The 24,880-nt window shown below is 41.5% G+C and overlaps 1 protein-coding gene across 5 annotated transcripts in view; it reads right to left on the bottom strand.

The window, feature by feature from the left end:
- The window catches only part of LOC144494879 (semaphorin-4D-like), a 191,104-nt gene that overhangs the window by 39,774 nt on the left and 126,450 nt on the right, over positions 1–24,880 (bottom strand). For all 5 annotated transcript variants that reach the window (XM_078214376.1, XM_078214380.1, XM_078214378.1 and 2 more), the window contains 10 exons: positions 19,753–19,898; positions 17,229–17,291; positions 16,871–16,969; positions 16,686–16,779; positions 15,685–15,786; positions 13,379–13,533; positions 11,973–12,148; positions 7,426–7,582; positions 6,258–6,480; positions 3,625–3,737 (listed from right to left, as the gene is read on the bottom strand). In XM_078214376.1, coding sequence (XP_078070502.1) covers positions 3,625–3,737; positions 6,258–6,480; positions 7,426–7,582; positions 11,973–12,148; positions 13,379–13,533; positions 15,685–15,786; positions 16,686–16,779; positions 16,871–16,969; positions 17,229–17,291; positions 19,753–19,898 — 1,328 coding nt within the window. The remainder of the gene's footprint in view (positions 1–3,624; positions 3,738–6,257; positions 6,481–7,425; positions 7,583–11,972; positions 12,149–13,378; positions 13,534–15,684; positions 15,787–16,685; positions 16,780–16,870; positions 16,970–17,228; positions 17,292–19,752; positions 19,899–24,880) is intronic.

Genomic DNA, 24,880 nt, shown 5'->3' with positions numbered 1-24,880 from the left:
CTTCCATCATCAAGTCAGAAGTGGAATTGATTATTGCACAGTGGTCAGTTCCATTCACAACTCCTCAGACATTGGCATGCTAACTAATGACCATCTCCAACAAGAGAAAATCTAACCATCTCCCTTTGACATTCAATGGCACTCTTATCACTGGAGAAGCCTTCAACATCCAGAGGACCACAACTGACCAGAAACTTAACTGGACAAGCAACATAAACACTGCAGTTACAAGAGCAGGACAAGTTATGGCACTTCCTGGCTCCACTTTCCAAAAGTCCTTTCCATCATCTGCAAGGCACAAGTCAGGGGTGTGATGAAAATCTCCCTACTTGCGTGGACAAGTGCAACATCAACAACATTTGAAACTCAACACCATCCATGACAAGACAGCCTGTTCAATTTGGACCCAATCCACCACCTTAAACATCACTTCCTCCATCACAAAGGATGCACCATTATGTGATGAACTACAGAAACTCACCAAGGTCCCTTCAACAGCACTTTTTAAAAACCTACAACCTCTACTGTCTAGAAAAACAAGGTCATCAAGCACATACAAACATCACCACCTGAAGGTTCCATTCGAGACCACATATTATCTTGACTTGGAAATATATCACTCATCAACATCAAAATCTGGACCATTTTTAATAACACTACATTGACTTCTGTGGCCCAAGGCAGCAGCTCACCGCCACCTTTTCAAAGATCTTAAGGGTTGGGGAACAAAAGCTGGCCTTGCCAGCAATGCTCACAGCATGAACAAAAATGGACTGGCAGTGGGATTGAGGATAGTATTCCACCCCCCCCACGTGTATACAAATCTCTGGCCTTGGATTGCCTATGCTTCTGTTTAAATCTGTACTGCAGATATGATTCATTACTCAACACAGCTGCATCAACTGAAGCCACAGTCTTCAAGGCAGGCAAGTGTGTTTTTATATGTTGCAGCTGCAGAATATCGGATATCCTGGATGCCAGTGATCCACAGCAACCACATCTGCAGCTTGGGAAACTTCAGCTCAGAGATGGTGAACTGGAGTCTGAGCTTCAGACGCAGGAATGGGGAGGATCCAGTTGTTGTGCCAGAATGGCAGAAATGAGGAACAGGTATTTTGTATCCATCTTCAACGTCAAGGATACAAACAAAAATTCTTGAAAATCAAGAGGTAAAAAGGGAAAGACTTAGAACAACCATTACCAGGGAAAATATATTAGGAAACCATTAGAACTAAAGACTGACAAATCCCGGGAATCTGATGGCTTCCATCTTAGGGTCTTAACAGAAATGTCTGCACAAATAGTAACATATTGATTGGGAACTTCCAAAATTCTCTAGATTGTGGAAAGGTCCCAGCAGATTGGAAAATCATTAACCTAACTCCTCTATGCCAGAAGCCAAAGCAGGAAAGTAAAGGCCAGTTAGTCCAATATCTGTTTTGGAGAAAATGCCTTTATTAAGGAGGAATGCAGGACATTTAGAAAATTATAATAGAATCAGGCATGGTTTTCTAAAAGTGAAATGTTGTTTCACTAATTTATTGGCATTCTTTGAAGTAGTAACAAGCAAGGTGGATATTGATGTGGTGTACTTGGATTTCAAAAGAGCATTCAATAAGGTGCCACATCAATGGTTACTTCAAAACATTAGAGATCATGGTGTAGGGGAGAACATAGTGTGGACAGAGGGTTGGTTAGCTAACAGGAAGCAGAGAATGGGTATAAGCGGGTCATATTCAGATGGCAAGCAATGCCACAGGGATCAGTGCTGGGGCCTCAACTATTTACAATCTATGTCAGTGACTTGAATGAAGGGACTGAATGTACAGTTGCTAAATTTGCTGATGACACAAAGATAGGTAGGAAAGTAAGTTGTCAATAGGACATAACCTCCAAAGGGATTTAGGTAGGTTAAGGGAGTGGACAAAAGACAGATAGAGTATATTTAAAAATGTGAACTTGTCTACTTTGACAGGGAGAACAGAAAGACCGTATACATTTGAATTGAGATATACAACTCTACAGTAGAGGGATCTGGATGTCTTGGTACACGAACCACAAAAAGTTGGTATGTGCTGCAAGTGATTAGGAAGATAAATGGAGTGCTGGCATTTATTAGAAGGGGAATCAAGTATAAAAGTAAAAAAGTGTTGATGCAGCTGTATAGAGCCTTCGGCTCTATCTGGATTACAGTGTATAGTTTAGGTCTCCTTATTTAAGGAAGGATATTTCTGCATTAGAAACAGTTCAGAGAAGGTTCACTCAGCTGATTCCTGTAATGAAGTGGTTATCTTATAAAGGCAAATTGGACCTTCACCCATTGGAGTTTAGAAGAAAGAAAGAAGTTATCTTATTGAATCATAATATCCCGAGGGGACTTGACAAGATGGAAGGTTGAGGTGATACTCCCTGTTATGGGGTAGTCTAGGCCTAGGGCAGTTTAAAAAGTTGGAATCTCACATTTAATTTTGATTTGGCACATGTATTAATATACAGCGAAAAGTATTGTTTCTTGCACGCAATATAGACAAAGCAAACCATACATAGAGAAAGAAAGGAGAAAGTGCAGAATTTAGTGTTACAGTCATAGCTAGGGTGTAGAGAAAGATCAACTTAATGCAGGGTAGGTCCATCAAAACTCCAACAGCAGCAGGGAAACTGCTCCAAGTCAGTTGATGTGTCCTCAGACTTTTGTATCTTTTTCCCGATGGAAGAAGGTGAAAGAGAGAATGTCTGGGGTCCTTAATTATGCTGGCTGCTTTTCTGAGGCAGTGGGAAGTGTAGACAGAGTCAATAGGTGGGAGGCTGGTTTGAGTGATGGACTGGGTTTTGTTCGCAACCCTTTGTAGTTTCTCGCGGTCTTGAACAGAGCAGGAGCCATAATTTGGAGAGGAGGAGGAATATTTTCTTGGAGGATTTTTAATCTGTGGAATAGGGTGGGGGATAGGGTCTGGGTAAGATTCTCTGTCAGAGTCGGTGCAGACTCAATGAGCCAAATGGTCTCTTTTGCACTGTAGGATCGCGAAGAAAAAAATAAATCAATTTTTCAAAGTTCTGCTGCAAATATTTAAACAAAAATTTTAAAGACAACCAGCATTTAATATAGCATCTTTCATGTACTAAAAATCCCAAGTGCTTCACAGAAGCACTGATCCACATAAGATACCTTGATTTGTGGCCAATAAAGTAGGTTTTAAGGCATTCCTTCAAGACGAGTGTGTGCTAAGGTTGCGGAGGGGTCTAGGGAGGGAATTTCAGAGCTTGGTGCTTAGATAACTAATGGCATGGTTGAAAATGGAGGGACAAAGGAAACCAGGTATGTGGGAGCAGTCAGACTGAAGGAAAATAGAGTTCCTAGATGGTTTTAAGGCTGAAGATAACAGAGCTAGGGAGACATGACAAATATGTTGAACGGAAGTTTAATCCAAAAACAAAAATGACCATTTACGAAATTTAATGTTGGCTGTAAAGATCCAATTCTTCTTAGTACGCCTGGTGCCACATAAAATGGTATCATAATAATGCTCTCAAAATGTGTTAATGATGCAACTCAGGCTCCTGTGCCAGATTATCTTCATTTTTCTAATCTTGGCACAAACATACCATAAAGTAGTTTATACTTACCCCTTTGGATAAGAGCAATGTCAGCACGGGCTCAGAGTCAGGAAAAATCTGCAATTCTTCAATTATGTGCATTTCATTATCATAGTTAATCGCTTTGTGCAATAATCCTTTATCTGAAAAAACACATGTACATTTTAGAACACCCATTTTCACCACCTGTAAACAAAACCTTGTGTTTCCATTATTCTGGCATCAGAACTCGCAAATTGTCTGCATGTTTACACTTCCGGTTTTGTATAACTTTATCATTGTTGCTTTGTTTAGCCCATATCTGTTCAGGACTCGGGGTCAGGGGGGAGCAACATTAATTCCACTTTCCTTGGGTTGACGTGTTTTCAGTTTATTTCTTGGCAAGCACCAGAAGGTGCAGGGAATTTTTGGGGGAAGCCAAACATTCACCAATCCCCAAACCAAAGAGATCTCAGTTCAACTGCTGAATGGGCAAGTCCCAGTACAATACCATTTTATCCTTAACAAGTTCCTTTCTAGTTCCCTCCACAAGCCCTTACTACCAGAGACCTAACCCAATCAACTCAGGAACATACCAAAAACTAAAAAGTAAAACTAAAAAGTAATGACTGCTTTTTGTACCATGGTTGAAGAAAAATCAGTTTACATGCTATAATGATGGAAAAACTTTCTGTTAAAGGCCTCCACACAAATCAGGAGTAGTTTTAAACTGCAATGCAATACATCACAATATAGTGTTAAAAGGCTGAGCAGTACTGAGGGAGTGCCTTCCTTCAGGTAGCATGTTAAACTGAGACCCTGTTTGCCCTGATGGGTAAATATAAAAAGATCCAATTCCACTTAATTTGAGGGAGAGCAGGGAGTTCTCCCCAGTGTCCTGGCCAATATTTATCCCTTAGCCAACATCACAAAGAGACATTTCCTAGACATTATTACATTGTTGCTGTTCCCAAAAATTGACAGCTGTGTTTCCTACAAAAGTGACTACACTTCAAAAAGCATTTGTGCGTTGTAAAGTACTTTGGGACATTGAGGTCATGAAAGTTGCTCATTAATGCAATTTTTTCTTTATAAAACTTAAATGTTCGATTATCCCTTTTCTCTGCTTTTTCACTTCAATTTTACAGGTTTCATTTTGTTATATTTTCAACTTCATTTTCGCTTGAACTTCAAGGGCTACTTGTTTTAGCAATTAAATGCCGCACTGCTAAAGTCTGGTCTGATCTTCCTAAGCATTTTGTATAGGTGGACCTGGAGAGCAAAAAAAAATAGCACTTTTCTCTAGGAGTCATGCCACTGGAGCCATTAAGCCAAACCCTGGCTGTTTGATATTGAACCAACTCGTCAGCAAACCTGGGAACTTCACAGCAACAAAACATGAAAAACCAATACAATCCATCATTGCTTACAACTCCTAGTTACCCCACTAAGTTGGTAGCATTGACTCAAGACAGAATGAGAAATTTGGAACCAAGCAACTCAGTGATACTCAAATTGATCTTCACAGTCAGGGTTTTCTGAGCAAACAGGTTGAAAATTTTAAAAGAAAATTCTCTCCAGACTTACAGCAGGTTTCAATGTGGACCGTCTGTTCCACGGCCAGTTAGGGAATGATATGTGGCACAGGTGGATTTAGGAGAAGAGGACAAATATATTCGAAAATACGAGATGGGCAGACAGAGAAAATAATCTAGGTTTCATACAACATCAGCTTTCATTTATACAGCATCTATAATGCAAAGAGACGCCCCAAAGCAGTTCACAGGAGCATTATTAGACTAAAGTTTACACAATCACATAGGAGCAGGAAGAGATAGGTTTAAGAAACTTAACAGGGGAAGAAATAGTGTTTTATGAAGAGAATTCCAGCATTTAGGGCCCAGAAATCTGAAGGCACAGCCACCAATGGAAGAGAGATAGAAATTGGGAATGCACAAAAGTTGGAGGAATGCAGAGTTCTCAGAGGGCTGTATGAAGTTACCAAAATAAGGAGAGATGAGGGCTTTGAGCTCAAGGATAAGAATTTTAGAATTAAGGTGTAGCTGGACTAGCCAATATAGGCCAGCAAGCACAGGGGTGACAAATGGACTGAAAGTTGTGAATGAGAATGTAGTGGCAAATTACATCAAATAGGCAGATAATTGAGTAACTCTATGGTGAAGTATTATCACAAATAGGTAGATTCATGAAGTTTCATTGTATGATTTTCTTTAAAAAGTATTAATATATTTAAATAGGTGTGTAAAGGGCTCTTCTGCAGGGCCTTATAAAATCTCATCTTGTGCGGCCTGTGCAGAGACGGGCATCAAATTCACTGACCACAACCTCTCCACAAGGATGGGTTTACATCTGAAAGGTTAATTCTTCCTTCCTGCCGCAAAGCTGACTGGCCTGTTGCTTGCTTCCAGATTGTTTTGTTTCAGTCTCCTGACAGTCTCAAAGCTTAGGCCGCCAGAGAATTCCTTTTCAAGTTCAAAATGTTGCCAAGTGTTAGTGAAGAATTCCTCCATCAACAAGTACTTATTTAAGTAATTGCTTTGTCCTTTTATATGCTCCGCTAGCTCTTGTACATTTTATTAAGTCTCCGTCCTGAACCCAGCATACAATTGATGTATGTGCCCACCTTAAAATACTCAAATTTCCATCTTCTTACAAGAACTCACCTGTACCCACAAACATAATATCGTAGAGGTTCTTATCAAGTGCTCTAACTCTGTCCACAACAATCTGAATATAGTTTGCATTCTTCTTCACCAATTTAGGTCTATTTCCAATGGGTTTAACTGGATCTGCCATCAGGGGGTGATCTTTTACAAACTGGAGAGTTTTGTCAGGTAACATGAGTGAGCTGTTGACATTCAAAGCTCTCGCCTCATTGTTTATACACTGAAAAGGAAGGAAGAAATTGAATGATGAAAACATTACAATATTAACTATTTACACCCATAACTACGTAGTTCAAACAAGAACAAAATACTCTGCAAATCTGGAGACTAATGACCAGCCTATCACTGTTCTGTGCTTCTGGGGTGTAGTGGCATCGTAGTATTTTTGCTGGACTAGTAATCCAGAGACCTAGGATAATCCTCTGGGGATCCGGGTTCAAATCCCACCATGGCAGATGGTGAAATTTGAATTCAGTAAAAATCTGGAATCAAAAGTCTAATGATGATCGTGAAACCATGGTCAATTGTCATAAAAACCAGTCTGGTTCACCAATGTCTTTTAGGGAAGGAAATCTTTTTGATTTTCCCAGGTCTGGCCTCCATGTGACTCCAAATCCACAGCAATGTGGTTGACTCTTAAATGCGGGCAACAAGAGGCGGGCAACAAGGGGCGGGCAACAAGGGGCGGGCAACAAGGGGCGGGCAACAAGGGGCGGGCAACAAGTGCTGGCCCAGCCAGCAATACCCACATCCCATGAATAAAAATTGACAAAATGGGGAGAAAAAAAAAACTTTAAATTGAAGCACTTTACTTTTTGATTATTGCAATCCCAGTATTTTTGGTAATGTACACAAATAAACCCAATAAATTATCTGCATGTAACCTTGAATTATTTACATTGTTGATCCCTTTGGCACTAAGTTAGTAAAACACTAGCACGTGCAACTTTTACAAGGCCCCATGATTGGGCAACTGAAGTTCCACACCTACAAAAACAATTATACAGATCGCTGTTAAATTGCATTTACAAAGATTTAAACTGGCAAGTTGCAAATTTGCAATTATCATTGTTGAAGAAGCCTACAGCTGTCACATCAAGCTGGCAGACATTGTATTTCATTTAAAATTACCAAAAGACAGAGCAGAATGGTGATGAATACTCACTGAGCCAGGACGAGGTGTTGGAACTTGTCCATTGTATCTGACCCATTTTACGTGGGAATGTTCAAAAGTAGCACTCTGCATGTATTTCCCTTTAGAGAAAACATCCTCCACATTGGACATGTTAAAGGCGCAGACTGCAGATACTTCCAAATTACTCCTGACATAGTCAGAAAAACAGTGTGTTATTCAATTCTACCTATACAAAACCATATCCACACTATAGTGTAATGTGACCATCGTACCTACAGGTACACACTTTCTTTTAGTAAAGCCAGAATCACCTGCCCATTTTCTCCTAGTCTCTAATAGATATCAAGATCTATTTGAGTGTAATTCTTGTCAGTTTCAGAAAGACATGATACTGAACCTCTCGGCCAAATGGCCTCTTTATCCACCATAAAATTCAATGATTTTATCAAGAGTTACAAAAGGTTATCAGATGCAATAGATGTACAAAGTACTTGTATTCCAATAGCGATGCTAAAATAGTTAAAATTATATCAGATAGACATTTCTCTGACTAAATATCCTCTGTTTATAAGTGGAGCATGTGGAAGTGGGGGCGTGAGTTTATTTCTTTGAAAAAACATACAAAGAACAATACAGCACAGGAACAGGCCCTTCGGCCCTCCAAGCCCGTGCCGCTCCCCGGTCCAGGATTGAATCCTGAATCCAGGATCCCCGCCCAATTTTCCAGCCTATCTACATACCAATATCCTATCCACCGAGCTGTCCCTCACAGCTACGATGCTTTGTTCATCACAACCTATTAACTCACCCCCACCCCCCCATTCCAGACCATGTGATCTCCAGGGAGAGGCGAAAACCCAGAGTGAAAACCCCAGGGCCAATTTGGGGAAAAGAAATCTGGGAAATTCCTCTCCGACCCCCCGAGGCGATCGAAACGAGTCCAGGAGATCACACTGGCCCTGATCAGAAAATGCTTCCCAACCCTATTCATTTCCACTTCTGCTTTACGAACACCATCTGAATTCCCTGCCCCCGAGACAGGTTCCCAACTATCCGCAGTCTCGCTCTGTACTGGCACCAGCAAGATGATCATAGAATGAAGCCTTGAAACGAGAAACAAAGAACAATTAGCCCGCGCCGCTCCCTGGTCCAAACTAGACCACTCTTTTGTATCCCTCCATTCCCACTCCGTTCATATAGCTGTCTAGATAAGTCTTAAATGTTCCCAGTGTGTCCGCCTCCACCACCTTGCCCGGCAACACATTCCAGGTCCCCACGACCCTCTGTGTAAAATATGTCCTTCTGATATCTGTGTTAAACCTCCCCCCCCCTTCACCTTGAACCTATGACCCCTCGTGAACGTCACCACCGACCCGGGGAAAAGCTTCCCACCGTTCACCCCATCTATGCCTTTCATAATTTTATACACCTCTATTAAGTCTCCCCTCATCCTCCGTCTTTCCAAGGAGAACAACCCCAGTTTCCCCAATCTCTCCTCATAACCAAGCCCCTCCATACCAGGCAACATCCTGGTAAACCTCCTCTGTACTCTCTCCAAAGCCTCCACGTCCTTCTGGTAGTGTGGCGACCAGAACTGGACGCAGTATTCCAAATGCGGCCGAACCAACGTTCTATACATCTGCAACATCAGACCCCAACTTTTATACTCTATGCCCCGTTCTATAAAGGCAAGCATGCCATATGCCTTCTTCACCACCTTCTCCACCTGTGACGTCACCTTCAAAGATCTGTGGACTTGCACACCCAGGTCCCTCTGCGTCTCGACACCCTTTATGGTTCTTCCATTTATCGTGTAGCTCCTCCCTACATTATTCCCACCAAAATGCATCACTTCGCATTTATCAGGATTGAACTCCATCTGCCATTTCCTTGCCCAAATTTCCAGCCTATCTATATCCTTCTGTAGCCTCTGACAATGTTCCTCACTATCTGCAAGTCCTGCCAGTTTTGTGTCGTCCGCAAACTTACTGATCACCCCAGTTACTCCTTCTTCCAGATCATTTATATAAATCACAAACAGCAGAGGTCCCAATACAGAGCCCTGCGGTACACCACTAGTCACAGGCCTCCAGCCGGAAAAAGACCCTTCCACTCCCACCCTCTGTCTTCTATGACCAAGCCAGTTCTCCACCCATCTAGCCACCTCCCCCTTTATCCCATGGGATCCAACCTTTTTCACTAGCCTACCATGAGGGACTTTGTCAAACGCTTTACTAAAGTCCATATAGACAACATCCACGGCCCTTCCTTCATCAACCATTTTGGTCACTTCTTCAAAAAACACCACCAGGTTAGTGAGGCATGACCTCCCTCTCACAAAACCATGCTGACTATCGTTAATGAGTTTATTCCTTTCTAAATGCGCATACATCCTATCTCTAAGAATCTTCTCCAACAACTTCCCCACCACGGACGTCAAGCTCACCGGCCTATAATTACCCGGGTTATCCTTCCTACCCTTCTTAAATAACGGGACCACATTGGCTATCCTCCAATCATCTGGGACCTCACCTGCGTCCAGTGACGAGACAAAGATTTGCGTCAGAGGCCCAACGATTTCACCTCTCGTCTCCCTGAGCAGCCTTGGATAGATTCCATCAGGCCCTGGGGATTTGTCAGTCTTTATATTCTCTAACAAACCTAACACTTCCTCCTTTGTAATGGAGATTTTCTCCAACGGTTCAACACTCCCCTCCGAGACACTCCCAGTCAACACATCCCTCTCCTTTGTGAATACCGACTCAAAGTATTCATTTAGGATCTCCCCTACTTCTTTGGGCTCCAAGCATAAGTCCCCACTTTTGTCCCTGAGAGGTCCGATTTTTTCCCTTTTGGAGGAGAGGAGTGATTAAAAACTGCCAAATTCACCACATTACCACAACTACCCTACAGTGACTTTATCTTCATGTGCAAAATTGTAACTGAAGATAAGAACCCGCCACAAAAGCTATCTGCATTTACACCCTTCCCCATTGAGAATACACCATTAAAGTAAAGTCACCATAGTCCCAGATGACCACAGGCTGACTGGTGATAGTTTGAACTTGAGGATCACCACACCTTGGGAGGGGGCAAGGTTGAGAAGATGGGCTTTCATGAATAACCTCAGCTGGTACAGGAATTGAACTTGCGCTGTTCGCGTCATTCTGCATCACAAACCAGCCATCCAGCCAACTGAGCTAACCAACTCCCCAATACACCAATTGCACAGTTTATGAGAGTGTAAACTGGTTCTCTTTAGCCTACTCACATGAAGTACATATTGACTCGAGAAAACCCTCTCAAGTAAATCAAATCTGAGTAACAAACATCCATGAACCTAGCTGCCACATTCTTTACAGGAATCAGACATCTAAATCTTTAGTTGATTTGTTGAATTGTTGGTATTTAATTTTAATTTAGAATTTTCAGCTGCCTAATCCTGACCAGCATAATAGCCCATTTATGATGATCTCCGATAAGAAAATTAACTTATAATGAAGGGAATTTGAGGATTTGCATTCATCCAGTGTGGCACTGCTCTGGGTGAAGCATTTCTCTGCTTATTTACCAAAGTTCATCAAGTATGTATATCAATGAACAAGAAAACATCTAATTGTACACAGAATTCATTGGTATGAATAATTTTTTTTCCAACGACAACAAACTTGCATTTAATTAGCACCTTTAACATAGTAAAACATCCCAAGGTACTTCAAAGAGGTCATTTAAAACCAAGTAACACTGAGCCACATAAGGAGATATTATAAAGTCTTTAAAAAATGAAATCAAGGTAGCGAGGCAGAGATGTTTAAGGATGGAATTTCAGAACTTGGGGCCTAGGGTACTGAAGACATGGCCACTAATAGAGGTCATATTGAGGATGCATAAATCAAAAGGAGCTCTGATATCTGACAGGGTTGCAGGGATTGAAGAAATTAAAGGCATTGAAGGACTTTGAGAATAAGGATGAGAATCTTAAAGTCAAGGTGTTAACAGGGAGCCAGTGTAGGGCAGCATGCACAAGGGTTTTGGGCAATCAGCATTTGGCATGAGTTAAGACAAGGGCAGCAGAGTTTTGGATGACCATAAGTAGGGCAGAGTGTGGGAGTCTGGCCAGCAGTGCGTTAAAATAGTTAGGTCCAGAAGTAACAAAGGCATGAATGTGGATTTCAACAGAGATGGGTGATATTTTGGAGATGGAAATGTGGGCTTATGTTTGAAAACACATTTCAGTCAAAAGTCAAAATATGACACCAAGATTACAAAAAGTCTCATTCTGCTTCAGACAGCTCAGAGGGAGAGGGGCAGAGCTGAAGGCGAGGGAGGGGAGCCTGGGAACAGTAGACGATGGCTTTAGTCTTGCAATATTTAATTGGAAAACGTTTCTGCTCATCCAAGACAGGATTTCAAACAAGGACTAAGGTAAGGAAAATTTAATCTTTGGAACAAACGACATGTTTTGTGCCGAAAACAGAACTTTCCACAAAAATTCAGAGTGGGGATGAATGATACCACTTATAAGAAGTATTTTATTTTGAAAATGAAAACCAGAGCAAAATTGTAAAGTTACTTACCACTGAGAAGTAAACACACCATAAAACACTGTTTCCTTCCAATTTGGAGTTTTCAAAATAAAAACATCCTGAATGACATTGAAGACAAAATTGGATTCAGGCAGAGTACAAATCAGCTTAGCTTTCAGAAACGATGTCCACCTCTTCTGCAGAATTCGTGATCCCCCATGATCACCCTAAAAATAATCAAATTGTCATTGTTTTAGGATTGGTGCATGTTTGCAACAGATTCATAATACTGGCAAGTACCCAATTCTTGGCAAAGACCTCAATTAATTTAGCCACATGGATTAATTTAATCTCGGTAGTAAGTGGAAATATTCCAAATTCACCTGCTTCCCTTCAGTAAGATGCAGTTCTTTTGTTCTTAAGAAGCTTTTTCTCCATCTATGCTGATTCTGCTAAGTGGTTACATGTGTACCACTGGCATTTTTCCCGATGTCAGAGGTTAGGCTAACTGGTTCCTGTTTCCTTCCTTTCCTGAATGGAAGAGTTACATTTGCAGCTTTCCAATCCGTTGAGACTTTTTCAGAACCTAGGAATTTTGGAAATTAACAAATGCATCCACTACCTTTGCAGTCATTTCTTTTTAGACCCCAGGATGCAGGCCCTTGTGTCAGGTGATTTGGCAGCCTTTAGACCCATTAGTATTCTCATTAGAGTGTTGTTCCAAATTCCTCCCTCCCTTTTGATTCTTGATTTTCAACTAATTTTGGGATGGCGTCTTCTATGGTTAAGACACAGTATAAAATACTTGGTTGAAAGTTTTGTCCATTTCCTTCTTTCCCATTATTAATTCCCCAGTCACATCCTCTAAGGGTCCAGTGCTCACTTAGCAACTCTGTTACTTTATTGACATTTAGAAGCTTTTACTGTCTGTCTTTAAACTTCTTGCCAACTTTCACCTCATATTCTAATTTCTCCCTCTTTGTTTTAAGATATCCTTTGGCGGTTTCGAAAACTTGCCCAGTCTACCACTAACCTTTACAGCATTATACATAGTTTCTTTCAATTTGATATTGCTCTTAATTTCCTCAGTTAGCCACAGGTGGTACATCCATCCTGTAGTCTTTCTTCCTCAATAGATCTTTAAGAATTACAAAATATCTCCTTATATGTCTGCCACTGCATCTCTACCCGTTTATTTTTAACCTTCTTCCCTAGTCCACTTTAGTCAACTCTGGTCTTCATATCCATGTAATTGCCTTTGTTTAAGTTTACGACACCAGTTATGGACCCATATTTTTCACTCGCAAACTGAATGTGTTATGATTGAATTTTCTTCTATACTAGCTAATTTACAAACCAATCATTCCTAGCAACAAGAATAAAAGATAATTCCTGATACTGGAGCTCTTCGTGTTAGAATTTAGGAAAATTAATTGCCTACTATTGCCAAATCTTACCTTGCACACTCGAGCAACTCTTGGCACCAAAAGTTTGCTATTAAATTCATATTCAACGGACACTTCAGTGAAGAAAAAATAGACTTTATCATCATCACCACCATCCAAACTATTTTCACTCTCTCTTATCACGTCAGAGTAAACAAAGCTTGGCTCTGCAGAAAAGAAAGAAACGTAAACATGGCAACTGAAAAATAATTTGAATATTCTGACTAACAATCAGTCTGGGCTGCACTCTCCTGGCAGTCAAATAAAATGTTACAAGGGCATTCTGATGGTTTCACTTAGAAGTTCAAATTTGAGTTCTGGGAGAAGGTCTCCCAGGATCACAGCACCCGATGCAACTAAATAAAACAAAGTGGTGCAGCCTCCCTGGCAAGCAAGCGCATATCAGAGGCCGAGAGAGAATGCAAGGAGAGAAAATCCTGAGCCAGCAACTCATCCAAAACTCAGTTGTTTGTGATATCCTGTCCTACTTGTGGCTTTAACAATCACCCATGTATTCACCGGAACCCAACTAAACACCCAGATAAAGAACATGGTCAACTTCACCTTGAAGGACAAACAAGACAAGTGTCAATGGAGACGGGAGAGGTTCCGGAGGACTGGAGGATTGCGGATGTTGTTCCTTTATTCAAGAAACAGAGTAGAGATAGCCCTGGAAATTATAGACCAGTGAGTCTAACCTCAGTGGTTGGTAAGTTGATGGAGAAGATCCTGAGGGGCAGGATTTATGAACATTTGGAGAGGTATAATATGATTAAGAATAGTGAGCATGGCTTTGTCAAAGGCAGATCATGCCTTACGAGCCTGATTGAATTTTTTGAGGATGTGACTAAACACATTGATGAAGGAAGAGCAGTAGATGTAGTATATATGGACTTGAGCAAGGTATTTGATAAGGTGCCTCTTGCAAAGCTTATTGAGAAAGTAAGTGAGGGAGCATGGGATCCAAGGGGACATTGCTTTGTGGATCCAGAACTGGCTTGCCCACAGAAGGCAAAGAGTGGTTATAGATGGGTCATATTCTGCATGGAGGTCAATCACCAGTGGAGTGCCCCAGGGATCTGTTCTGGGGCCCTTACTCTGTGATTTTTATAAATGACCTGGATGAGGAAGTGGAGGGATGGGATGGGTTGGTAAGTTTGCTGATGACACAAAGGTTGGAGGTGTTGTGGATAGTGTGGAGGGATGTCAGAAGTTGCAGCGAGACATTGATAGGATGCAAGACTGGGCAGAGAATTGGCAGATGGAGTTCAACCCAGATAAGTGTGAGGTGGTTCATTTTGGCAGGTCAAATAGGATGGCGGAATATAATATTAATGGTAGGACTCTTGGCAGTGTGGAAGATCAGAAGGATCTTGGGGTCAGAGTTCATAGGACGCTCAAAGCAGCTGCGCAAGTTGAGGCTGTGGTTAAGGCGGCGTATGGTGTACTGCCTCATCAATCGAGGAATTGAGTTTAGGAGTCGTCAGATAATGTTGCAGCTATATAGGACCCTGGTCAGACCCCACTTGGAGTACTGTGCTCAGTTCTGGTCGCCTCATTACAGGAAGGATTTGGAAGCCATAGAAAGGGTGCAGAGAAGATTTACAAGGATGTTGCCTGGGTTGAGGAGCATGCCTTATGAGGATAGGTTGAGTGAGCTCGGCCTTTTCTCCTTGGAGAGACGAAGGATGAGGGGTGACCTGACAGAGGTGTATAAGATGTTGAGGGGTATTGATTGAGTGGACAGTCAGAGGCTTTTTCCTAGGGCTGAAATGGTTGCCACAAGAGGACACAGGTTTAAGGTGCTGGGGAGTAGGTACAGAGGAGATGTCAGGGTAAGTTTTTCACTGAGGGTGGTGGGTGCGTGGAATGGGCTGCCAGCAAAGGTGGAGGAGACGGATTCGATAGGGTCTTTTAAGAGACTTTTAGATAAGTACATGGAACTTAGTAAGATAGAGGGTTATAGGTAAGCCTAGTAATCGCTAAGGTAGGGACATGTTTGGCACAACTTTGTGGGCTGAAGGGCCTGTATTGTGCTGTAGTTTTTCTATGTTTCTATGTATCTATTTGTTGTCTTCCTGGGAGTCTCCTGCTGCGACCAAGTTCAGAGCAATTACAATCTATATTTCAAATGCTGCAGCCAACTTGTACACAGAGCAAGGTATCATAAACAGCAACAAAATAAGTGATCAGGTTAAATTTCATGTTGGTCAAGGGATAAATGTTAGCTAATGCAATGCAAAACTTCTTCAGTATTGAAGCACCTGAAAAGATGATCCAAAAACAGAGACTGGTATCTAGAATTATAATACACTTACCATTTAACCAGGGTATTGCATACTCTGTCCGTAAATGACTCCGAAGAATGACTGTCTCACTTCCCAGGAAATTATATACTGTTCCTGAGTAAAGCTCACCATCTGAAATAGTATAAAGTGCCCTCTCATCAAAGTACAGCTAAACATTTTAATTACATGTGTTCAGTCAACATATAGGGATGGAAAATATTTATCATTTAATCAATTAATTTGTAGTTCTCTCTTTTTCACTTCAAACAGCAAGACATCCATTCACACCAGCAACTCCCTTCATTGTATTCTCATTTAGCTATTATGGGGAGCATGGAGATGCTAGTGAAGAATAACTTTCCATGCTGGTAGGGAGGAGAATGCGAATAGACACCGAAAGATAGCCCGAATTGTTCTCATTTTCTTTATTTTCTCTTCAATTTACAAACTGTTTCATGAGGATAAAAGATGTCAGCACTACTGATTCCAACTCTGGCAATGATCCTGGACTCCCTAATTAAAAGGAAGTCCCATTCACTCTAGCTTGGGAACATGTCTCACCTTGACCTCAGTAAAGCATTTCCATTCTGCTGCTTTGTGAATCCACATATCACGTTGGCCAGCCTTGGAGTAAAACTAAGCATTGGGTTGAGTTGTGGGTGGTACTGACCCGGAACTCAGCAGGAAGTGGTGGAGATCACCAAACTTATCTCAACAATCAGCAAGGTGGCGAGACTTCTCCCATTTCTTTTTAAAAAACCCTCTCCAAGCAATTAGCATTATTAGAACACAAGACCACATTGGATGAACCGGAATTGTACTTGTGGTCTTTTCTCACCTTTTCATAAGTTGAAATGACTTTGGTCACATCTGTCTGTCAGGGTTAAAGCCCAGTTGCTTAGGAGAAAGATCATTGTGTTAACCTACTATGACATCCTTACATAATTTATCTCAATGTATAAAAGGATTTTCATCTAAATTATAAGACATTGCTACAGAATAGCAAGCAAGAAACTTAACTGGATACTTACCAACCATTACTGAAGTGTATCTTTGAGCAGGATCAAATGGACATTTTCCTTTACCTTCTTCTTGTCTGCCTTGCAGAGTAAAATCCTTAACTGACTGAGTGGAAAATAAATGGCCCAAGTTGTTTAGTTTAATTTAATAAAGAAAACTGAAAAATATTTTCCCAATGTTCAGCATCCATACTTACAAGGTAATCACAGGTTGGTTGAAATGCATAAGTCCCACACACATAGAGGCTTTCATTATTAAATTCATGCAAGATGCGTATGTAGTTCAGACATTCCGTCTGCAGTAACATAAAGGTATTGAAATAAATATATTAAGGTCAACAGATTAGCATGGTTTAAACACAGCACATTTACAGGTACTAGCTCATTTTAAAAGGGATCCCCTTGATAACTTTGCCAGGATACTAGGCAGAACCCTAGGAAACCCACATGGATGGCTAACAAGGGTCACATATGCCCTTTCTCTATGAGTTCTGCCAAAATCACTTAATTGTGTAGAATGAAAGGGGTCTACCAAATGGTTAAATCAAAATTTACCTCTTGGGATTTTCCTTTGGCTGCACATTGCTTTTGTTTTTCATCTGTGACTTTCCAGTACACCTGAAAGAAGCACAAACACATGAACAATTAACAGCACTCCCTTGCAGTGAACAATAGAGGTTTTTAAAATTAAGGGGTATAATGGACAAATATGGAGAGCATGTTTTAACTTGTTTTTTCATTCATTCGTGGGACATGGGCGTTGCTGGCTGGCCAGCATTTATTGCTCATCCCTAGTTGCCCTTGATTGATACAACCAAATGGCTTAACTAGGCCATTTCAGAGGGCAATTGAGAGTCAACCACATTGCTGTGGCTCTGAAGTCAGACCAGGTAAGGACAACAGATTTCCTTCCCTAGAGACATTAGTGAACCAGATGGGTTTTTCCAACAATCGACAATAGTTTCATGGTGATCAGTAAATTCTTAATTCCAGATTTTAAAAAAAAATTGAATTCCAACTCCACTATCTGCCATGGCAGGATTCAAACCCGGGTTCCCAGAAGATCAGCCGAGTTTCTGGATTAATAGTCTAGCAATTATACCACTTGGCCATTGCCTCCCCTTGTTTTCACTAAAAACGAGAAGCCATAAATAGAAGATAACTACTACTAAATCCAATAAGGAATGAGAGAAATTTTACTCAGAAAGCAATTAGAATGTGGACTTGCTACCACAAGGAGTTGTTGAGGTGAATGAAATAGATCCATTCGAGGTCAAGCCAAGTACGTGAGGGAGGAAGGAATAAAAGGATATGGTGATTGGGTTAGATGAAGTAAGGTGGCAGGTAGCAGTGTGGAGCATGATCACAGGCAGAGACCAGTCAGGAAGATCGGCCTATTTCTGCATTGTAAATTTCATTCGGCAGTTCCATGTGTGCACTCCCCATAAGAGGTCATTCATTAACTGCTAAAATTACCACAGGTTGAAAATTGAAAAAAAAAATCACCAGACTCACTTGCTATTCTTGCCAAAACTGAAGGAGGGTGCAGAAGAAAACAGAGCACAACCATAATGTCACAAAAAATGTTTGGGAGCAGATATTAGCAGGAGCCAGACAACTGGAGGGTGGTGAATATTAAATCCTTATTCAAAAGGGGGAAGGGTTAAACAAAGGAATATTAGGTCAATGAGTCTGAACTCAATTGTGGGTAAAACTGATAAATCCTTAATGAGATTTCATTAATGAATGATTGTAAATAGTTGAGCCAATGAGGAAGAGCCAGTTTGGATTTGGAAAAGGTTATGTTGGATTAATTAAATTGATATTTTGAGCAAACTGCAATTTAGATATAACCGATGAGCAGATAGAGTGGGTGGATAGGAGACAGATGCAGATCAGTACATGAGAATGTGAAGTCATACTTTCTGGGAAAAGCACAGTGGAAGCAGTATTTTTAAAATTTATCTGTAAGATGAAGGTGTCGCTGGCTAGACCAGCATTTATTGCTCATCCCCAACTGCTCCTTGAGAAGGTGGTAGTGAGCTGCCTTCATGAACCATGACAGTCCGAGGTGTAAGTACACCCATAGTGCCATTAGGGAGGGAATTCCAGATTTTGACCCAGTGGCAGTGAAGGAATGGCAATATATTTCAAAGTCAGGATTGTAAGGGACTTGCAGAGGAACCTCCAGGTGTTCCCATGTATCTGCTAATCTTGTCCTTCAAGATGATTGTGGCCACGAGTTTGGAAGGTGCTGCCTAAGGAACCTTGCTAAGTTCCTGCAGTGCATCTTGCAGATGATACACACAGCTGCCATTGTTCATTGGTGGAGGGATTGAATGTTTGTGGAAGGGGTAGCAATCAAGCAGGCTGCTTTGGCCTGGATGATGTCAAGCTTCTTGTGTGGGGTTGTAGCTGCACTCATCCAGATAAGTGGTGAGTATTCCACCACACTGCTGACTTGTGCCTTGTAGATGCTGGGCAGGCTTTGGTGGATCACTGTTACTCACTGCAGGATTCCCAGCCTTTGACTTGCTCTGATAGCCACAATATTTATAAGGTTAGTCCTGTTCAGTTTCTATACCCAAACAATAATTGTGCAAGAGAAGATCAAGCAATCTAGAGGTGGATATACATAGATCTTTAAAAATTGGAATGTAGGTAGAAGAATCACACGAGTATTCATCGGGTAGTCACTAGGTGCGTACTTTTTATTGTGCTTTTAACAAGTTTATAAAGCTGACAATCACAAGATGATGTACCTGAACAGTGCTGAATTGCATGGAACTGCATGCGTCACTAAATTCAGATGACAGCAGAATACTTAAGTAAAACACTAGGCAGATATAATGGTAAAACAAAAGTTAAAAAAACGTGGAAGCTGGAAATCAGGAATACTCAGCAGGTCTGGCAGCAACTGTGGAGAAAGAAACGGAGTTAACATAGAGTCCAAAATGACCCGCCTTTGGAACCCATTCCGAAGTTGCCTTATTGGACTTCCTTCCACAGTTGCTGCCAAATCAGTAAATGTAATGGATTTGCTGAATAGAAATTAACAAAAATATTTCTTAAAAGTTACCTCGGATGTTTTATTTGAAATGTCTGACATTTTCACAGCAAAGATAGCTTCCTGTGCACCTACATACAGGACTCCTCTATCTTCATTCAGCAACAGTGTTGAATAGTTTGACACTCCAATTTCAGAAAACTTGACCAAAGATATTTCTGTAAATGATAATGAAACATGATTGTTATTAGTACTCGAAGAGAGAAGACAGAAGGTGTTAAAATTAATATCTAGCCCATCTGAGTTTACTGGAAGACCAGGTGCTGCTGTGTTACACTATTTGCTTCTGAGGCACATGCCAAAATTTCCTCTAGCCCAGAATGATTGGTGGACAATGGCTTTCCTTTGCCATCTTGGTCTTAGTCTGGAACCTGCCCAAAGTTCAGCACAAGCAGATCACCTTAAAGACAAGGATGGCAATAGTGTGGAAATGAGCCTGCAGTGGAGTCTTCAGACAGTTGGATTAATGTTTATTCTGCAGTTGGATTATTTTTAAAAACTTGATCAATTGTTCAATTCTCTGGCACAATCAGTCCATAATAATTACTGAAACATATTTTAAACTAATGATTGTAACAGGTAAGGCAGATGAACTTGGAGCTTGGATTAGTACTAGAAACTATGATGTAGTTGCCATTACAGAGACTTGGTTAAGGGAAGGACAGAATTGGCAGCTTAACATTCCAGGATATAGATGTTTCAGGCGTGATAGAGGGGGATGTAAAAGGGGTGGGGGAGTCGCACTACTGGTGGAGAATATCACAGCTGTACTCTGGGAGGACATCTCGGAGGGCTCATACAGCGAGGCAATATGGGTAGAGCTCAGGAATAGGAAAGGTGTAGTCACAATGTTGGGGGTTTACTATAGGCCACCCAACTGCCAGCGGGAGATTGAGGAACAGATGTGTAGGCAGATTTTGGCAAGGTGTAAAAGTAACAGGGTTGTTGTAATGGGAGATTTTAATTTCCCCTATATTGACTGGGACTCACTTAGTGCGAGGGGCGTGGATGGGGCAGAGTTGGTAAGGAGCATCCAGGAGGGCTTCCTGAAACAGTATGTAGATAGTCCAACTAGGGAAGGGGCCATACTGGACCTGGTATTGGGGAATGAGTCCAGCCAGGTGGTCGATGTTTCAGTCGGGGAGCAGTTCGGGAACAGTGACCACAATTCAGTAAGCTTTAAGGTACTGATGGATAAAGATAAGTCTAGTCCTCATGTTAAGGTGCTAAATTGGGGGAAGGCTAATTTCAACAATTAGGCAGGAACTGAAGAATGTAGATTGGGGGCAGATGTTTGAGGGCAAATCAACATCTGGCATGTGGGAGGCTTTCAAGTATAAGTTGATAGGGATTCAGGGCCGGCACATTCCTGTAAGGATGAAGGATAAGTATGGCAAGTTTTGGGAACCTTGGATAACGAGAGATATTGTGAGCCTAGTCAAAGAGAAAAAGGAAGCATTTGTCAAAGCTAGGAGGCTGGGAACACACGAAGCAAGTGTGGAATACAAGGAAAGTAGAAACTTAAGCAAGGAGTAAGAAGAGCTAAAAAAGGGGTCATGAAAAAGCATTGGCCAGCAGGATTAAGGAAAATCCCAAGGCTTTTTACACATATATAAAGAGCAAGAGGGTAGCCAGGGAGAGGGTTGGCCCACTCAAGGACAAGGGAGGGAATCTATGTGTGGAGCCAGAGGAAATGGGCGAGGTATTAAATGAGTACTTTGCATCAGCATTCACTAAAGGGAAGGACTTGGTGGATGATAAGTCTGGGAAAGGATGTGTAGATAGTTTGAGTCATGTTGAGATCAAAAAGGAGGTGGTATTGGGGTTCTTGAGAAACATCAAGGTAGACAAGTCTCCAGGGCCTGATGGGATATACCCCAGAATACTGAGAGAGGCGAGAGAGGAAATTGCTGGGGCCTTGAGAGAAATCTTTGTATCCTCACTGGCTACAGGGGAGGTCCCAGAGGATTGGAGAATAGCCAATGTTGTTCCTTTGTTTAAGAAGGGTAGCAAGAATAATTCACGCAATTACAGGTCGGTGAGCCTTACATCAGTGGTAAGAAAATTATTGGAGAGGATTCTTCGAGACAGGATTTATTCCCACGTGGAAATAAGTGGACGTATTAGTGAGAGGCAACATGGTTTTGTGAAGGGGAGGTCGTATCTCTCGAACTTGATTGAGTTTTTCGAGGAAGTGACGAAGATGATTGAGGAGGGTAGGGCAGTGGATGTTGTCTACATGGACTTCAGTAAGGCCTTTGACAAGGTCCCTCATGGCAGACTGGTGCAGAAGGTGAAGTCGCATGGCATCAGAGGTGAGCTAGCAAGGTGGATACAAAACTGGCTCGGTCAAACTTTAACCTGGAGTTGTGAGACTTCTTACTCGGTCAAAGAAGACAGAGGGTAGCAGTGGAAGGGTGCATTTCTGAATGGAGGGCTGTGACAAGTGGTGTTCCTCAGGGATCAGTGCTGGGACCTTTGCTGTTTGTTATATATATAAATAACTGGATTGATTCCTAAGTTTGCGGACGACACAAAGGCTGGTGGATTTGCGGATAGCGATGAGGACCATCAAGAGGATACAGCAGGATATAGATCAGTTGGAGACTTGGGCGGAGAGATGGCAGATGGAGTTTAATCCGGACAAATGTGAGGTAATGCATTTTGGAAGGTCTAATACAGATAGGAAATATACAGTAAATGGCAGAACCCTTAGGAGTATTGATAGTCAAAGGGGTCTGGGTGTACAGGTACACAGGTCACTGAAAGTGGCAATGCAGGTGGAGAAGGTAGTCAAGAAGGCATATGGCATGCTTGCCTTCATCGGCCGGGGTATTGAGTTTAAAAATTGGCAAATCATGTTGACGCTTTATACAACCTTCGTGAGGCCACACTAGGAATATAGTGTTCAATTCTGGTCGCCGCACTACCAGAAGGATGTGGAGAAAAGATTTACCAAGATGTTGCCTGGTATGGAGGGCATTAGCTATGAGGAGAGGTTGGATAAACTTGGTTTGTTCTCACTGGAGCAACGGAGGTTGAGGGGAGACCTGATAGAAGTCTACAAGATTATGAGAGGCATGGACAGTGTGGATAGTCAGAAGCTTTATCCCAGGGTGGAAGAGTCAATTACTAGGGGGCATAGATTTAAGGTGCGAGGGGCAAGTTTTAAAAGAGATGTAAGAGGCAGATTTTTTTTTTTTACACAGAGTGGTGGGTGCCTGGAACTCGTTGCCAGGGGAGGTAGTGGAAGCGGATACGGTAGTGACTTTTAAGGGAAGTCTTGACAAGTATATGAATGAGATGGGAATAGAGGGATATGGTCCCCGGAAGCGTAGGGGGTTTTAGTTAAGTCGGGCAGCATGGTCAGTGCAGACTTGGAGGGCCGAAGGGCCTGTTCCTGTGCTGTAATTTTCTTTGTTCTTTGATTGAAGTTAAGCCAGCGGAGAGTTTTAGAATGAAAAATTAGGAACTGAATTTCATCCATAGTTTCAGTACTAAAATCAATTAGCAAATGGCAATATTAGCCTGATCCTTCGTTGATTCTGGTATTAATGCATTTGTTTAAGTCAGACAATCTAGCAATTTCTTGGGAGTATATTCACACATTACCTTCAACTTCACTGAGAACCAGTCCCTGATCTGTTATAATGCTGAAGACAGCATGTAAATGGAACTGATGGCAAATCAAGTCACTCATCTTTATACCCAAGGAATTAATTGTTTCAGGCCTATCGAATTTCTAGGCCAGAATCTTTCAGGACCTAGCTTGTTGTTCTCCATGCAATTCATAACAAGAATTTAATAAAATTAAATTCCAGTTAAAAGGTGATGAAATTGTCTGCGACAGGCAGTTTAAAGATTTCCACTCCACCCTAGTTAATCTGACAATTACCATCATCTTCATTTCTGCAAGAGGAACGACATTGGTGTAAAAGTTGTGGGTGTAATCAAATTCTGATATAGTCACGTCAACTGCATTAATACCTGCTTAGACAATTTTATGGCTCAATACCTACATCCAAAAATTATAATTGTGGATTCTAAACAATTTCTTGGTGATCTTCAATTCATTAGTGTGTTGTCTAAATGAAAACTTTCTCACTGACCTTGCTGTACTGCACTTTCATGTCTAGCTCTTTATACAGAACTGCACCTACGCACTGACCTAGTTCTACTGAACTGCATCTAAGTTATACAGTGCTCCACCTCAAGATGTTGGGACGGATGTTCTGGCCATGTTCACCCCAAGACCGGAAAAACTCGCCTGAAGTCAACGGATCTTTGCATGGTCCGTGTCCTGCCCGCTACAATTCCCGTGAGACAGGAAAATCCCACCCGTTGTGTCGGATTTGTACAAATGGATAGGTTACGTACCATGGATAAATGTAATCTGCTTAGTTCAGAAAATGATCATGTGAAAATGATGCCTACAGCACAAGATGTAGTGGTACTAAGCTGGTCGAAAGAAAAGAGATAGGAGGAGAGAAAAATTTGCATATGTCTTTACTCTTTATAATTAGGAGTTCATTCTTTGCCAATGCAGAATATCTTCCGCATCTTCAAAATAATTTCTTTGGAATATTTAAGTTTCTGGTAAGATGGCTGATTTCAGTTGTGTGTGTGTTCTTTTAGAACATACGAATTAGGAGCATAAGTAGGCCACTTGAGTCTGCTTCATCATTCATTAAGATCATGGTTGATGATTGTAACCTCCTACATACTCAGATAACCTTTCACCACCTTGTTTATCAAGAATCAGTCTAGTTTTGTCTTAAAATAGTCAAAGACTCTGCTTCTACTGCCATACGAGGAAGAGAAATTCAAAGACTCACTACCAGAGAAAAATATTCTGCTTACCTCCGTTTTAAATGGGTGGCTCATTTTTTAAAACAGTGACCGGTAGTTCATCCAGAATCATACAATGCAGAAGAGGCTCTTTGGCCCATCAATGACACACGAGTAACACCTGACCTCCCACCTAATTTGATTTACCGGCACTTGGCCCATAGCCTTGAATGTTATGACGTGCCAAGTACTCATCCAGGTTCTTTTTAAAGGATGTGAGGCAACCTGCCTCCACCACCCTTCCAGGGCTGCATTTCAGATAATCACCATCCTCTGGATAAAAAAATGTTTT

This window comes from Mustelus asterias, chromosome 6, assembly GCF_964213995.1.
Source record: "Mustelus asterias chromosome 6, sMusAst1.hap1.1, whole genome shotgun sequence".
In the NCBI taxonomy this organism is placed as follows: Eukaryota; Metazoa; Chordata; class Chondrichthyes; order Carcharhiniformes; family Triakidae; genus Mustelus; species Mustelus asterias.
This window is presented reverse-complemented; position numbering and strand designations above follow the sequence as displayed.